At 40.6% G+C, this 16,282-nt stretch overlaps 1 protein-coding gene and 1 long non-coding RNA gene across 5 annotated transcripts in view; one reads left to right on the top strand and one right to left on the bottom strand.

The window, feature by feature from the left end:
- The window catches only part of LOC307214328, a 34,555-nt gene extending 26,928 nt beyond the window's left edge, over positions 1 to 7,627 (top strand). The window contains exon 5 of the long non-coding RNA XR_013837922.1: positions 7,492 to 7,627. This is a non-coding gene — a long non-coding RNA (uncharacterized lncRNA). The remainder of the gene's footprint in view (positions 1 to 7,491) is intronic.
- MYCBP2 (MYC binding protein 2) overlaps positions 1 to 16,282 on the bottom strand; it is a 143,555-nt gene that overhangs the window by 67,239 nt on the left and 60,034 nt on the right. For all 4 annotated transcript variants that reach the window (XM_079972347.1, XM_079972349.1, XM_079972348.1 and 1 more), the window contains exons 24-43: positions 15,905 to 16,077; positions 14,886 to 15,011; positions 14,665 to 14,792; positions 14,267 to 14,358; positions 14,019 to 14,153; positions 13,851 to 13,934; positions 12,528 to 12,624; positions 11,847 to 12,039; positions 11,177 to 11,451; positions 9,650 to 9,871; positions 9,371 to 9,562; positions 8,785 to 8,991; positions 7,520 to 7,651; positions 6,272 to 6,450; positions 5,744 to 5,886; positions 4,602 to 4,702; positions 3,072 to 3,290; positions 1,931 to 2,156; positions 968 to 1,086; positions 385 to 472 (exon numbers count right to left, since the gene is read on the bottom strand). In XM_079972347.1, the coding sequence (XP_079828473.1) occupies positions 385 to 472; positions 968 to 1,086; positions 1,931 to 2,156; positions 3,072 to 3,290; positions 4,602 to 4,702; positions 5,744 to 5,886; positions 6,272 to 6,450; positions 7,520 to 7,651; positions 8,785 to 8,991; positions 9,371 to 9,562; positions 9,650 to 9,871; positions 11,177 to 11,451; positions 11,847 to 12,039; positions 12,528 to 12,624; positions 13,851 to 13,934; positions 14,019 to 14,153; positions 14,267 to 14,358; positions 14,665 to 14,792; positions 14,886 to 15,011; positions 15,905 to 16,077 (3,131 nt within the window). The remainder of the gene's footprint in view (positions 1 to 384; positions 473 to 967; positions 1,087 to 1,930; positions 2,157 to 3,071; positions 3,291 to 4,601; positions 4,703 to 5,743; positions 5,887 to 6,271; positions 6,451 to 7,519; positions 7,652 to 8,784; positions 8,992 to 9,370; positions 9,563 to 9,649; positions 9,872 to 11,176; positions 11,452 to 11,846; positions 12,040 to 12,527; positions 12,625 to 13,850; positions 13,935 to 14,018; positions 14,154 to 14,266; positions 14,359 to 14,664; positions 14,793 to 14,885; positions 15,012 to 15,904; positions 16,078 to 16,282) is intronic.

The raw sequence follows: 16,282 nt of genomic DNA, 5'->3' as shown, positions 1-16,282 counted from the left end.
TATCATTAAAAACACACACACAATGCTTTAAGCTATCTTGAAATGACTGGCAGATTAGGCCGACTGGCTACAATCCAGAAAAGTGCCTGCCAATCTGTTCCTTGTGGCAAGCGAGCCTGTTGGCGCTCCCTCCATCAAAGTAGCAGCCCTGCACATCACATGGCAAACCAGCATTGAAGCTTGGGAGAATCTCAAAAGCAGTTTGTGATATGGCACCAAAAGCTGCTGTTCAACAACATAAAATATCTTGTTTAGTATGCACAAGTCCTGGATCGCGTCGGTTATTTTTGTCAGCACATCCTTGTCTGCCCTCCCTCTACACAAAGCAAGTGTTGCTAGTTTTGTGCCGAATCCAACAAAACTATCCCTATCAGAGAGACATACCAATGGGGAGTGCCAGATCTTTTTTCATCAACGCAGCTGCACATGCTCCTCCTAAATTGGCTAGCTCTTTTTCCAGCTGAATGATACCCTTAAAATAAAGAAGACAAAATGATTTTACATATGGTTTTAGGAACTCAGCAAATTCCCCCATATTCTCCTCCTGAAGACAAACTTAATATATCCACTTATAAACAAGTGCTTGGTGAGGCATGCATTCTGCAACCAGCAGGTCATTTTCAGTAACCCAGAACCCATGCATTTCAGCAATGTGCAAGGGAACCATGGCTAGATTAATAGATGGTTTTTCTATAATACTGGCCTATAAAATTAATGCAACACTTCATGGATTATAAAGTCCAGATATTTACACTAATAACTAACCCCCAGAACCTTTTGGTGATGAAACTTGGTTCACATTTCTATACCCTGGAGAACACTCTAGAAAAGCCAACAATCAAAGTAGTCTCACGTGCATACATCTAACAAATATTTCAGGTTAAAAATGAACTAAAGCAATACAATGAATATGCATGTAGAAAATTGTGATAATTTTAAAGGCTGCAATACCTAAATGTATCCTCACCTCATCAAGTCCCGGGCTAAATTCATAACCAATTGCAAAGCACTTGAAACCATAGAAAGAAGCCTTTTCATCTTTCACATAGTCTGATGCAGTTTCCAGTGAGAAGAGCGCCTCATTACCTAAGGGGAAATACTAGATTTAGCAAAGCAACAAACGTGGGCAACAAATCACCTACAATCAAATGCAAGATCTGCCTGTAATTTGAAATCCAAGCTGTGTACTTCTTTATCTTAATTCACAAGTAATTGTATTCATGTTGCTTACCACTGTTCTTTGTTACATGCCCTAATAATTAACCTCTACTATTCTGGTACAGCACCCCGGGGATGTGGTTCTGGATTAAAAGTAGAAGATAATAATCAAAGTACAACACCCAGTTTTCTTCTTAGTTAATCAACATGATTTCATATCCACTCAACCACTTAGTCATCAGCTGATCCTCGTAAGCAGAAATGACATATCTGTGCACTAAGGAGGCCTTGCTGCTTCCAAAGATTCACACAGTGGTACCTTGAGTTACAAACGCCTCAGGTTACAAACTCCGCTAACCTGGAAGAGTTACCTCGAGTTGAGAACTTTGCCCCAGGATGAGAACGGAAATCATGTGCCGGCGGCGCAGAGACAGCAAGAGGCCCCATTAGTGAATGCACGCCTCTAGTTAAGAACAGCTTCAGATTAAGAACGGACCTCCAGAACGATGTAAGTTCGTAACTAGAGGTACCACTGTATTTGAAATATTTATTCACTATGCAAATCAATGTCTTATGATATAAAAATCCCACCATTACATAACACCATTTAACAGATTATAACTTCACATGCATAAAGGCCAGACAAATATTTCATCTAGTTGAGGCCAGAGAATTTTTTAATACTACAGTTTAAGTCCATTTTAGCCATCCATTATATTTTATACACACACACACACACACACACACACACACACACTCTCAATGTAATTACCTGGAAGCACCAAGACCATTGTAGGCCACCCAGATGAGCCTGAAAATTTCTTCAGTTCTATCCATGAATTGAGATTTTCATGAACAGAAGCCTGCTTTGGTCCAAAACCTGAAAACTGGATGATTCGGGCAGGAATGAGCAAGCGAAGAACATCCTCTGATTGAGCAGTTCCGCACTGAGCGTCAAATTCTATTGTCATCCACCTGACACATTCTGGAAATGTCACCTGAGAAAAAGTTGGGAAATAAAAATATTGATGATGATGATGATGGCTGTTCACAATTAGGTTACATTCACAATGATGTTGAAGTTTATTTAAGCAAACAGAACTAAAATGAAACCTTGCAAAAATTGCTACAAGTGGCACGCTTCCTGTGGAATGCCCTCCCATCAGATGTCAAGGAAATAAAAAACTATATGACATTTAGAAGACATCTGAAGGCAGCCCTGTTTAATAGTAGTAGTAATTATTATTATTATTATTATTATTATTATTATTAATACCCCGTCCTCCCCAGCCAAGACCGGGCTCAGGGCGGCTAACAAGCAATAATAAAAATAAGTTGAATGAATACAACTTAAAAACAAAATTAAAATACAACATTAAAATACTGAAACATTAAAATATTAAAATGTAGCCTCATTGCAGGAGGAGAAAGGAAAAGAAAAAGGAAAGAGGGGGAGGGAATCAAATTGGCTCCAAGCCAAAGGCCAGGCGGAACAACTCTGTCTTACAGGCCCTGCGGAAAGAAATCAGATCCTGCAGGGCCCTGGTCTCATGAGGCAGAGCGTTCCACCAGGCCGGAGCCAGAGTTGAAAAGGACCTGGCTCTGGTTGAAGCTAATCTAACTTCCTTAGGGCCCGGGACCACTAGGGAAGTTTTTAACGACTGATGTTTTAATGTATTTTTAATCTTTTGCTGGATGCCACCCACAGTGGCTGGGGAAACCCAGCCAGATGGGCGGGGTAGAAATAAAATAACAACAACAACAACATTAAATATCATGTGTTCCATTCTTTGCCATTTACACAACATCTGACATGGAGTACAAAATGAAACAAAACAACCCGCTTTGCAATATAATCCAACATCGTACGAAACTCATAAGAAGAGTGATGCAGACTCCAATGAAGAACCTACCTTGTAATGGGTGACACATGCTGGCTTGTAGGGGTGTTCGCATTCAATGACAGCGTAGTGGTTAGAGGTAGTACAAGCGGAAAGCCCTTGTTCAGGTTGGTTTCCTGTAGTGCTGTCGGTCGACTGGTTGGGGTTGAAGGCAGGAGGAGCATACTTCTGGTTCAAAACAGCTACAGATGGAAGCAGCTGCTGAACTAGGCCAAAAACCTCTACAGCAACCTGTCACATGATAAACAGGACCACGTGTTTGCAAAACTGAAAATGCATCTCGGTTTGCTCTACAGTGTTCGTGTAAATAATGTCTGATCTTTGGTGTAAAAGGGGTCACTGGTATTACCTGAAAGGTATTTTTACCTGAGCATTAAGACGCCCCCTAGTGCTTGGAGGCAGGGACACTATCACTTCAAAGAACTTGTCCATGCCTTGTGAAGCCTCAGTACATTAATGACCAAGCTACAGAGTCTCACACTGAAACAAGGTACAGTGGTGCCTCGCAAGACGAAATTAATCCGTTCCGCGAGTCTCTTCGTCTTGCGGTTTTTTCGTCTTGCGAAGCACGGCTATTAGCGGCTTAGCGTCTTAGCGGCTATTAACGGCTTAGCGGCTATTAACGGCTTAGCGGCTTTAAGAAAAAGGAAACAAACTCGCAAGACGTTTTGTCTTGCGAAGCAAGCCCATAGGGAAATTCGTCTTGCGAAGCACCTCAAAAAACGGAAAACTCTTCCGTCTAGCGAGTTTTTCGTCTTGCGAGGCATTCGTCTTGCGGGGCACCACTGTATCCAGAACAATGTAAACAGCATACATAATACCAAGTAGTCTCTGACAGCGCACAGATAACTAATGAGCCAATCAAAAAATACCTTAATGTTGTATAAAGCAGCCAGACCAGGTTGGGGCCTTGAAGAGATAAATACGCTCAAGTAAAAATATCATTCAGAGGTCCCTTTTCCCTTAAGTGTACCAAGTCCACAGGCAGGATGTTCTCAAGCTAACCAAGTACAGGGCAGGTTTAGACTATCTATTGACAGGAGAACATGCTGGACCAGTTGCCTCCCAAAAGCTGCCTTAGACAAGGTGCAGAGATCAATTTTGCAGTGCTTCATTCAGGTGTTAGGCTTAATGCAGGCCACAGTGTGACAAGCCACATGATGAGAGATATTTCGTTACAGCGCCACCAAGGTAAACTACAGAAATGTGAAATGAATTGCGATCTTTGCCAGAGGTGGAAGATATAATGAGACATATACACAAATATGATGCACCATCCAACATGGTGCTAGACATCTGCTTGCCCAGCGAAGCAAGATGAAGGACACAAAAAGTGAGTCTGACTATCTAAAAGAGTTGATGCGAGAGAGACATACATTTACAGAGAGTGCCATGCTCATTCAGGCAGGTGGCGAGGAGATGGCGCAACGGTTAGGAGGATTACCGCTTGTTGATGGAATTGAAAGGTAACCTCTGGGCAAAAATGGGTCCATGTGAAGCAGAACTCCATCTTGAATGCTACTGAGACTGTTAGCCACATACCTTGGGAATAGCTGCAGCCACAGGTCCGATATAGGCAATGATAAGAGGAAGGAGCATATAAAAGAGACTGGAAGAGCTGAGCAGTTCTGGAATGTCATCCGCTAAAACAACAAGGACAATAAAAACCCTGAGATACTGAGATATGAAGATACCAATCATATTCCACTACTTAAGCAGAACAATTAAATTATTCATTAAAGGCATGATCAAGCTAAACATCTGGCGTCCTATCCATTTCAGTGGGAGAATTAAGAATGTGCTCAAATCTCTCACACTGAAATTAACAATTCTTATATACACTTGTTCTCTGGCTGGACCATGTTGTATGAATTTAAACCACGATGTTTACATTTTACATTATTTTATCCAATGCTAAAAAACTGATATCTTCTCACTCAATTGTGTATTTTGTATCGCTTCTGAATCTCATTTTAAAAGAACCACCTTGCTTTTGGCAAAACCACCACCCAGCAGGTGACCCATAGAAGTGATGTTTTTTTCAAATTTTAAAATGACAAATTTTGGGGTTGGGAGGAGACTAAAAATCCTTCAGGGGTCCGATCCACCATGAGCTAGTCATCCCTGGATTCAGATTTGGGTAATAACTTCCTTTCTAATGCAAACTGTTGCACCATTTATTGTGTTTATTACGTGCAAAAATTTAATAAGTGAAGATGTCACACTACAGACGGATCACAAACGGATCTTGAATAAGTAGAATCCAGGCCTCTCTTTTTTTTGCTCAACACACAACAAAAAGGGACAAAATAACCATAGTGAAAATACCATCAGTCTCGCCATACAGTCTCGCCAATTAATATAAATTTCATAATCCTTAAAACTGTAATGGTCTCTTCTTTTTAAACCCGACTTCCCATCTACTCCATAATTCAAAACCATTCTTAACTGCCACTACATGTTATTACTGTCATCTCAAGTTACATCAAAATATGTTAAATCGTATAACTAGTGAATGATATTGCTGGAATTATTCAAAAGCTGCTACAGATTTTAAGTCAGTATTATTAATTTTCAAATATGTTTTAAATACTTCCCATTTTGAAATGAATTCTTTCCTTGGTTTGTTCTTTAGTTTTTCGGATAGAATATCTAATTCAGGCCTTTTTGCAACGTATTCTTACCATCTACAGCAAGAGCCCTGTGTAAAAGGTCTTTAGCAGCTCGTACCACAGCACTCACAACAGAAAGTGCTCTGCTACAATTTTTATCTTCTTCATTGGCTTTACTTAAGAGTTGTGACTGTAGATCACCATCATACTCGCTTCTAGAAAATGAAACCAATAAAACATGAGCAACTCTCAGGGAGTATCAAGTAAGATGAGCTAATACAGAAAAATACAACGCTTTTCCAACAATGTCACCAGACATATAGATATTTAAAAGCATCCTTCAGCCTGTCCTATATATGATATATTCTTCTCTCTCTTTAGCTCTGTGTGTTTGTGTGCAAATAAATATATAAAATATCTCTTCATGAAGGGCTATTTCAGATAGTTCATTTTCGAAAACAGTAAAGCAAGCACTATACCAAAACATTTCTAAGTGAAATAAGGTGGAATACAATGCCTCCAACTGATTTTCACATGTTCAAAACCCACACAAATTCAAAACTAAACAAAATTCACACAATGCAATTACATAGTTCATACCTGTAATAGAGAATCTGTGGGATCTGCCCCCGTGTTTGATTTGTGCCATTGCTGCTCAAACTACACGTACTGAAAGTGAACGTGACACCATCTGGACACTGAACAGTGGTCATCCCTCCATCCCCATTAGCTGTCCGACTCCCGTAGTTCCTCAGACGAACTGCATATTTCACATTCTCCTTCAATTAAAAGCCAGGAAAGCAGGCAATATTAGACTAAGCAGCAACATTTTGCTTGATCGTTTTACATGAGCTGTCCTGAAATTTTTAAGGGAAGATGAAACTTCTCCAATAGCAACATCGTCTGGGAAAAGTTACAGATAGGTAGCCGTGTTGGTCTGCCATAGTCAAAACAAAATAAAAAAATTCCTTCCAGTAGCACCTTAAAGACCAACTAAGTTAGTTCTTGGTATGAGCTTTCGTGTGCATGCACACTTCTTCAGATACACTGAAACAGAAGTCACCAGACCCTTCTATATAGTGAGAAGGTGGGGAGGGGTATTACTCAGAAGGGTGGTGGGATTGGGTGATTGGCAGATAGCTGTGATGAGCCTGTTGACGACTCTTAACGACTGCAATAGGTCTTACAGGAAAAAGCAAGGGGTGAGAAGGTGAAAAATGGCTTTGTCATGTATAATGAGATAAGAATCCAATGTCTTTGTTCAGACCAGGTCTCTCCATGGTTTTAAGTTTGGTAATAAGTTGCAATTCAGCAGCTTCTCTTTCCAGTCTATTTCTGAAATTCCTTTGTAATAGAACAGCTACTTTGAGATCTTGTATAGAATGTCCTGGGAGATTGAAGTGTTCTCCTACTGGTTTCTCTGTCTTGTGGTTCCTGATTCCTCTGGGAAAAGCATGTTTGGAACCAGTGGATTCCTGGCCGAGGCAAAATGTTTCCATGGCAGTAGAGCTACACCAGCTTAGGGTTGCCGTACGTCCAAAATTTCCCAGACATGCCCAAGATTCCAAAGGTGAAATCACCATCCGGGCGGATTTTTTAAAATTTTGAAAAATGTTTGGTTTGTGTGTGTGTGCTCAGTCCACAGCAGCCCCACTCCTGAATGGAGTTTGGATCTGGAATACTTTATGCCGGTTTAATTTACAGAAATCTTGCTTTAAACCAGCTTCTTGTGTGTAAGATTGCTCCCTAAAATGTTAATCAGCAAATCAATTGTTGAATTGAAATAAAATACATGTGCATAATGCAGATCTATTTTTCAGTTGCAGGGGAAAAAATCGTTTGATTTACCTTCAGAGGAACAACTTTGTCAAGTTTAATTTCAGCAATATCACTCGGGGAGTCATCTGTAGTATACGTCCCTTTAACTAATTCTAGAGATGTCCATCTGTGAGAATGAGTTGAATCTCCTGTATGATCACTCTATAAATAAAAAGAAGTAAAGGTAAGTATTTAAAAATTAATCTGGATATTCCTCTGCCTGTTATCTGTAGCTCCACCATCCAAAAGTCCCCTGGCTGCCCCATATATTTGGAACTGCCTCCTAGAAAACTTGTGTGATTCTCTTTCTTAAAGGTAAAGGTAAAGGGACCCCTGACCATTAGGTCCAGTCGTGACCGACTCTGGGGTTGCGGCGCTCATCTCGCTTTACTGGCCGAGGGAGCCGGCGTACAGCTTCCGGGTCATGTGGCCAGCATGATTAAGCCGCTTCTGGCGAACCAGAGCAGCACATGGAAACGCCGTTTACCTTCCCGCCGGAGCGGTACCTATTTATCTACTTGCACTTTGATGTGCTTTTGAACTGCTAGGTTGGCAGGAGCAGGGACCGAGCAACGGGAGCTCACCCCGTCGCGGGGATTCAAACCGCTGACCTTCTGATCGGCAAGTCCTAGGCTCTGTGGTTTAACCCACAGCGCCACCCGTGTCCCTTTTTCTTTCTTATGCCTGCTCAAAACCCACCTTTTAGGTACAGCCTTTGGGCTCGATCCCTAGCTACCATGTCCTACTGTAAACTTAGTCTAAGTACACGTAAGTGAAACAACCACGTATTGCTTCCCTGTTTACACCTGCCTCCACTTCCTTCCCCATTCTTCTGCTGTTTCTCCTGTGTTAAATTTGATTGCAAGCTCCTCAGAGTAGGGAACAGTTTCTGCCTATCACCCCATTCCATATTTTGTCCTTGAAAATAATTTTTTAATGTTACTTCCCCTCACAATTGCCTGCCCTTCAGCATTTAAACCGCATTCCTCAGTACCCCTAAAAAGCAAGTGTGAGCTTCCAAACCATGTGCTTGACAAGAACTAAGGTGCTTGCTTCCTAGGGATTCTCCAGCCTCCTATTCTCTACTACCACAACCACTCTGACATATATCGTACAAGAGAGGGGGATATTAACATTATATTTAAACTGGGCTGCACTGTTTTTGGGTGAGGCCCAGGAGTCCAAAGTTTGCAAGAGTTTTATGTGGATTTTTTTTATTATTACTATTCTAGCAGTAAAGGCAACAACGTAGTTGAATTGCAGGGGCTTTTCATGAACAATTGTGAAGTACATACATCATCAACTAGTACTTCCAGTTCATATTCATGGATTCCTCCTCCTCCATAGACAGAGAATCCTACAACAATAACCCCAGGTTTGTCCACAGAGAAGCAAATTGCATCAGGGGATCCATTCCCTGTGTTCCAGCTTCTTCCTTGGCTTGTTTTTGTGAATCGATTTGGGCTTGACTTGACAGAATGAAGAGAATTAAGTCCATCAACCTGGAAAGAAGCAGGACAGCAATTAGCAGAGAAAAATCCAATTTAAGGCTATTTTAAATTAGATCCTTGCTTCTAAATCAACTTACATGAATGAAATTGTCCTATCAAGCACTGTTCCTTAATAAAATAATCCATTTATCAGCGAACTGTTTAACTATCCCTAGAAAAGAAAATGACTAAAGGAACTAGGACACCTAGTTTTATATGGACAACACAACATCTAACAAAATCCACTACAGGCTTCAAATTGGCTGCATGATTTCTAGAATGAAATATGATTCACTCGTGAAAGAAAAATATCTACATATGGAAATGCTGTCTTATCTTAGCATGCACCTATCAATCCAGAGACAATGGGATTATGAATTAGCCACATTACCTCCGATCCCAGTGCAGAAGCTGTGAGTTCACTCACAATACTGGCAAGTAATCCACAGGTGTTAGAAACCAGGTGTGCAGAGAAAAGTTCGTTTTCACGCCTAAGGCTATTTCTTACTGGCAACACGACAATCACCAGCATCTTTTCAAGTACTTCCCGAAAGCTTGTCATCCCTGAGATATTTTCTTCACTCTGTAGAACAAATTGGCACATCAGAACGGAATGTCTCATATCAGATTATTATGATATACGCTGTGTGCTTTTGTAGCTGATACTCGCCTGACTAAGTTTTTCCATGTGTGCTACCAGCAGAGGGAAGCGATGGGCCAGCGCAGAGTCGTTTTCAGTGCTAACTTGTTTCACCATAGAATGCAGCAAGACTTCACCATCGTAAGCAATAGGAAAGATGGAGGTCAGTTTCACAGATGTGTGGCACAGGGCTGACATCACAGCCGCGAGAAGCCTACTGCTTGATGTCTTGAAGTTTGCTTCCTGGATATCCTTAAAATAAAATTTAGAAATGCTTGTAAAAATGGCATAGCTGAACGATGCAAAACAGCCTGTGTAACTTCTTCTATTCTGCCATTACTCTTGGCCACTAATTTTATGATGATACGTATTATAATAATAATATATATATATAGCCTTCAAAGTCCAGTACGCAGATGGTTAAAACACAAAACAAGGGTTGGATGCATGGCAGAAGGAAGGGATCACAAGTGCTAGTACTGTTTTATTGTTGTTAGCCGCCCTGAGCCCGGCTTCGGCTGGGGAGGGCGGGATATAAATAAAATTTATTATTATTATTACTAGTAGTCAATTCCTAGTTTTTAAAAAGAACAGAAGGTTGTGTTGAAATGACTCTTCACCTGCTGCCCCTCAAAAGTGCAAAAGGGTGAAAGTTGCACATGTGAACAACCTTTATGCCACAGAGCATGGGTAGGCAAGCTAAGGCCCGGGGGCCGGATCTGGCCCAATCACCTTCTTAAATCCGGCCCGCAGACGGTCTGCGAATCAGCGTGTTTTTACATGAATAGAATAAGTCCTTTTATTTAAAATGCATCTCTGGGTTATTTGTGGGGCCTGCCTTGTGTTTTTACGTGAGTAGAATGTGTGCTTTTATTTACAATGCACCTCTGGGTTATTTGTGGGGCATAGGAATTCATTCATTTTTTATTTTTTTCAGAATATAGTCCGGCCCCTCACAAGGTCTGAGGGACAGTGGACCAGCCCCCTGCTGAAAAAGTTTGCTGATCCCTGCCACAGAGGAATATCTCTGACAAAGGGAAGAATTTCAGGAGCTAGTACTCAACCTTCCTGGCAATGAGTTTTGCAGGCTGAGTAGGGGGAAAGCAGCATAATGAAGTAGATCAGAAGAGGAAGCTGGCAAGCAGCAGGAAAAGGAGAGCAGGTGGTGAGTTGTAGGCCAAGGTGGGAGCAATGAAGAGAGAACTAGGAGCAGGAATGTTTAGAATGTTCCTGCAATCGCCTTCCTTTGTATAATGTATAAAATGTATACTTTATAGTTTTAGCCTTTATGGATAGGAAAGCAGTAAAGTAAAATGTTATGGGGCAATTTGCAATTGGAATTAAAGGATGGTACCAAACTGAAAACCAGAGGCATTAGTCATGATAGCTGCATACTTAGAGAGTCACTAAATGTCATACGCTGGGGAAAGAATGAGCTACCGAAATGTTTCATCTTTTGGTCAAGGATGCTGTGTCTGTTTGAAAGGTTAATGTCAATGTTTCACAATACTGCTTTTGAACTGTTTAAAAAAAATATGTACAAAGACTTTTCAGTACCTGATCTAAACAATTTAGCAAGTCACAAAGGCAAGCCCATTGTAGAGCTGGTGTCGGGTAGAATGAGTGAAAGCAGGCTGTGAAGGTGTTATGGCACTCCTGAAGAACAGCTTCTAGAAGATTCAGTGGCTGAGTGAGGTATCCTTGGGGGTCGTTGTCCAACTTGATCATACAGTGATCTACTCCTTCAGATAAAATTTTTCTTAGTAAGGTTCTAGTCTTCCCAATACAGTCTGCCAGCTTGCTAGTTTCTTCAACAACGGCTTTCGTAGTAGCTGGAAAGAGAAAGACAGTTACTAACAAAATGGCAAACAATAAACCAATCAGATAATTTGACTCTCCTTCCTTGGGATGTTTTTAAGCAGAGATTGGATGATGGTTATGTATGATCTAGTTGAGATTCTTGCATTGGACTAGATAACCCCAGAATCCCTTGCAACTCTACAATTTGATGGTGCTACGATTCTATGACTTCAGTTCACCGAAGAAGAAAAAGGCATAGTGAATATTACATCTCCAAATAACATCTACTGAAAATGGGTTTCCATTTTCTCAGACCAGTAGCTAGATTTTAAATCTGCTTTATCTTGTGGTGGGTTTATTTTGCTCTAAATGTTCCCTTGAAAACTTGGGTTTCATGCACTTAAGATATTTGAACTTAGTATATTACCTGACACAGGGTATATCTCACACGTATAGACACGCAGTAGCCTCAAACAACAAGTGCCAACGAATCGCAGCCTTTCTAAATCCAAAAGGGTAGCTGTATACTGGAACCCTTTCAATCCTCGAAGCTCCTCTACTCCCAACACTAAGGTTGTCCAGCTCCAATGAAGAATGCTCAATAGCGATTCAAAACACTCCTGTTTCAAGACAAGTTGTGGAAGAAGCAAGGTGACCAACCCCAAAAAGAAACCCCAACCACCTTCAGATAAAAGAGATTTCCAGCCCGATTCCTTGTCTAATGCCAGTGTCCTCAGCAAACTGCTGAGGATGCATGAGAATCTCTACACACCAGTAGAAATAACGATTGCTGGGAGGAGAGGTCCCTGAACAAGGTAGAATAAATTCAAAATCCACCCACCCACCTATTAGAATGCTCAATTAGTGGGAACAAATGAAGCATCTAACAGGATACCAGAGAGTCTGACTCAGACAACATTGATGGATAAATAACCTCACTAATTCAGGATGACATTAAGCATTGCATTGGACACAACAGTTTTGTGCAAGCATGGCATGTTGCAAGCAGCGTTAATTTAAAATATGCTTTAGCCTACGTTCTATTAACCAATTTTAGATGAACAAACTAGGATGATCCTTGTATGCAACACACTTGACAGATACTTACCACTGAGACAGTTCTTGCAAAAGAGCGCTTTAAAATGTGCACAGGCTCACTTGTTTGCTGTTTTCCTTTTGAGGCACTGCCATCGCTCGTTGGCAGCCTGAAAGAAAAAAAAAGGGGGGGAGTATAATCCCACACTTCTTTACTCTAGATACTAGAGTATAGAAGTAGAATTTATAAACATTTGCACACGCTATCAATTCATATGGTAAAAGTGGAGAATGCACTAAATGTGGTCTTTCAAAGAATATCAAGCAGTCTTGATCCTGAAGATATATATTCCGTCCATTCAGTAAAATACTTCACTTTCCTATTTCACACAAGTTTTCTGCTAGGCTACAAGACAAGAGAAAATGAGAAAGTTGGAAAGCCCTGTTCTATGAGTGGATCCTAGCAGTTCTTAGGATCTAAGCTCTTGATAACTGCACACTCTAGTCTTTCTCTTTTTGGAGGGTCAAAGCCCTACTGTAGATTAAATCAGCCAGCTGCAAGGTCTTTTCGCATAAAGAGAGATTTATGTCCTTCTAACTGCAGGCTGTGTGTTCCCTCAAGCTGCTCCCAGGATCAAGGGAACCTGCTAGAATAGTATTCTGTTTAAAGTACGGGGATGCAGCTGCAGGTGGCTTGGGCAACTAGAGGAAATCCAGTGCAGTCCTGTGTGACATCTACTATTATTAGTGCTCCAAAGGAGCCCAGAGCAGAAAACATATCAATATTAATAATAAAACAAAACTTCTATTAAAGTTTAGAACTCCTAAAAAGCAATCCCCCCTCTCATACTATTAATTCCAGGACTTCCAGGGACAGAAATTTCAGCCATCAAATGCCTACGTAAACAGGCATGTTTTTAAATTTCTCCTAAAAGTTACCAGTGACGGAGACTGACTCACCTCAGGAGGGCATGTCACAAATTGGGGGCTGCCACCAAGAAGACCCTGTCACAGCTAACCAGGCAACCCAGTTTAACATGTTCATCTCATCCAGGGAGAACCAGATATAAATCTTATATAGCGATAATGCTCACTAGGTACATTTGGGATAGTTGCCATTGCTCAGGTTAAACTAATCAAAAAAAGTTGTAAGAGTGGAAAAATTGGGATAATTCTATACATGTCACTTCAAACTCTTTGTAGGAAGGGTGAAATACAAACGAAATAAAAGAAAGGCGGAATAACCACTGCATCTTCATCGTACAGAAAAGGTTACAAAACTGCAATACCGACTATCGTAACAAGATGTTTCAGTGAATGCTGTATTAAACTGTCCCTCCTCCAAATGACATCTATCACTGTTTCAAAAGGGACCAATTTTTTAAAAAAGCATTACCTGTACAGCAACTGGGGAATCTGGCCGGCATTAACATCTGTACCATTATTCGATTTCTTTGAACTCTTAAACTGGAAGACGACACTGAAGAAGAAACGTTATTCAAACACCAGTTACATGGCTTCTTCTGAACCTCAAAACAAAACATCCAAGAAAGAAAATATTTACCCATCATCCGTAGTAATAGATGCTTGTCCATGGGACCCACAATCACTGCTAGGGCCAGATACTCGTGCCCAGGCTACATACCACCAACCAGCTTGCAAAAGAACTGGTTCATCAAACATCATTGCATACTTTTCCCTGAGAAAAAAAACACAGATAGAAATCTAACGTTATCGTTAAGTGTTTCACAACAAAATGAACTTTATGTGCATTATCTGTTCATCCTGCTTAAGGCTCTTCCTTCATTTTACCTTGCAGCACAATCATACGCCAAGACATCCGTTTCAGCAAGAAGGTCACCATCTGTCTCATGATCGCCTCCATCCGGACCCAATTCAAACAACTGAAAAGAGAAGCCTTTAAGAGTTTTACTTTCCTGCCTTATTAGTATGTCATTCTACCCCACCCCCACCCCGAAAAAATGTGTTGGGTTGAAGGGTGGTATGAAACATAAAACACATGTATTTATTTACCACAAGTTTTCTCTTGTTTTCAAATTTAGTTTTCTTCCCAGGAAAGCTGTTTCCCCGTGGTTCCAAAAAATCTAGAGCTCTTTTTTTACCCTCTTTCTCATTTCCTATACCTGATCAGTGTAATGCTATATTCTAAACTCAGATTTAAACATGCTCCAAAACAAACCTTTTCTTACCTTTATTTTGGCAGTATATTCACCCCTGCCACCAAAGAGGCCAAGTCCACCAAGTAAGATGTCAGTATCGGCACAAAAGCGGATGGCTTCTACTGAGTGGGCTGAGTAACCCCAACCCCCTCCGTGACCTAAAGGGAAAAGGAAAAGGTAAGTTTTTGCACATTCAACTTCATGCACTACATACAGGAAGGAAAATCTGTATTTGATACATAGATAGATACTTTCAAATCTGTTGACAATGCTATAGTCTTCTTTGGAATACACTTTCATTACAGCTTGTGTTTCTTCTTCTGTATTTGTCACACCCATTTTTAAGTCCTGCATAGCAGCCAATGTATCAAGACAGCCTAGAAACAACAAAGAAAAATAAACTGAGCACATTCTGGTAGAAGGACTAGTGGCTGTAAGAAATTTGATCAAGCTATACTAATTGACCACACCAGACCTCCAATTAATTCTGACCAGTACTGCTAATCTAGGAAACAAAATCATATGGGGTTTAGAAAAGAATATCTGGAACAGATCTGCAGATGAATTGGAAAGAACTCCCAAATATGACTGGTGGTAACCCAGATTAGGCTTGAGTTTCTTTACATTAGACTGGAAGTTATCTGTAACAATGTTTAGAGGAATGTACCTCTCCTGCCTTCTCTTCTCACACCTCCTAAATTTTGCTCCGGGGGTTCCTCTGGAGCATATTTAGGTAGGCAAGGAAGTTGCATAGCACAGCTTATATTTGTACTATACAATGAATTTACTGAATACTACCCATTCGTTTTAGCAAGGGTACTGAAACTACCATAGTGCACCCTTCCTGTTGCCACCTTTTCAATAAATTATCTCAGAGTAAAAGTGCTCTTATTACCAAGCAGAAGTAATTCTTTCCAAGTTCTAAACTAGGATTACCAATTTATAAATTTCTTGTTTTGCTAATCTCCGTTAGATTAAATGATGATTAGACGCTTTCAAAGTAGCTTTACAAAGTGCAGGGGTTAACAGCTTACAAGAATCTACACAGAAGGAAGATTCACTTAGACAGGAAATAAGGCTTATTGTTTGAAACCTAAGAGAACATGGATTAACTGAAGTGCTACCATTCGACATTCAAAGTCTTCAGGTAAACTACTTCAAGTAAGTGAACTACTAAAGCACTGGGAAAGTGAAGCACACTTTTCTAGAAGTTAATAAAAATCACATCTCATCAACTTAATTTCAGCTATTCAAGGTCAACTATTCATACCTAGAATGTGCAAAGCCGCATGTGACCTTGTTGTAAGAGCTTTGGACCCCGTTGGAAGAGCCAGTTCTGGGCTTAGAATACTGCAGCGGGATTGCATGTCAGGGGCCGAGGGAAGTCTGGAATCAGCTACAACTGCATTGTAACTCCACAGTTCTCTTGTATTGGGTCGAAACCTGACCAAAAGAAGATGTTTCAAATGTAAAGCAAGAACGATGCAGCAGTCATCTTTTCATGCCATTACTATTAAAGTCTAATTGATTCCAAACAATGATTCTCACCCATTTTCTCATTGCCGTGTGCCAGCTACATTTAAGCAACAGTCCCCAACCCCAATGCCATTTCTAGACACATACATCACAGTATATACTGATATAATGG

This window comes from Podarcis cretensis (genome assembly GCF_951804945.1).
Source record: "Podarcis cretensis genome assembly, chromosome: 4".
In the NCBI taxonomy this organism is placed as follows: Eukaryota; Metazoa; Chordata; class Lepidosauria; order Squamata; family Lacertidae; genus Podarcis; species Podarcis cretensis.
Note: the sequence above shows the minus strand (reverse complement) of the source record. Positions and strands in the feature narration are given on the sequence as shown.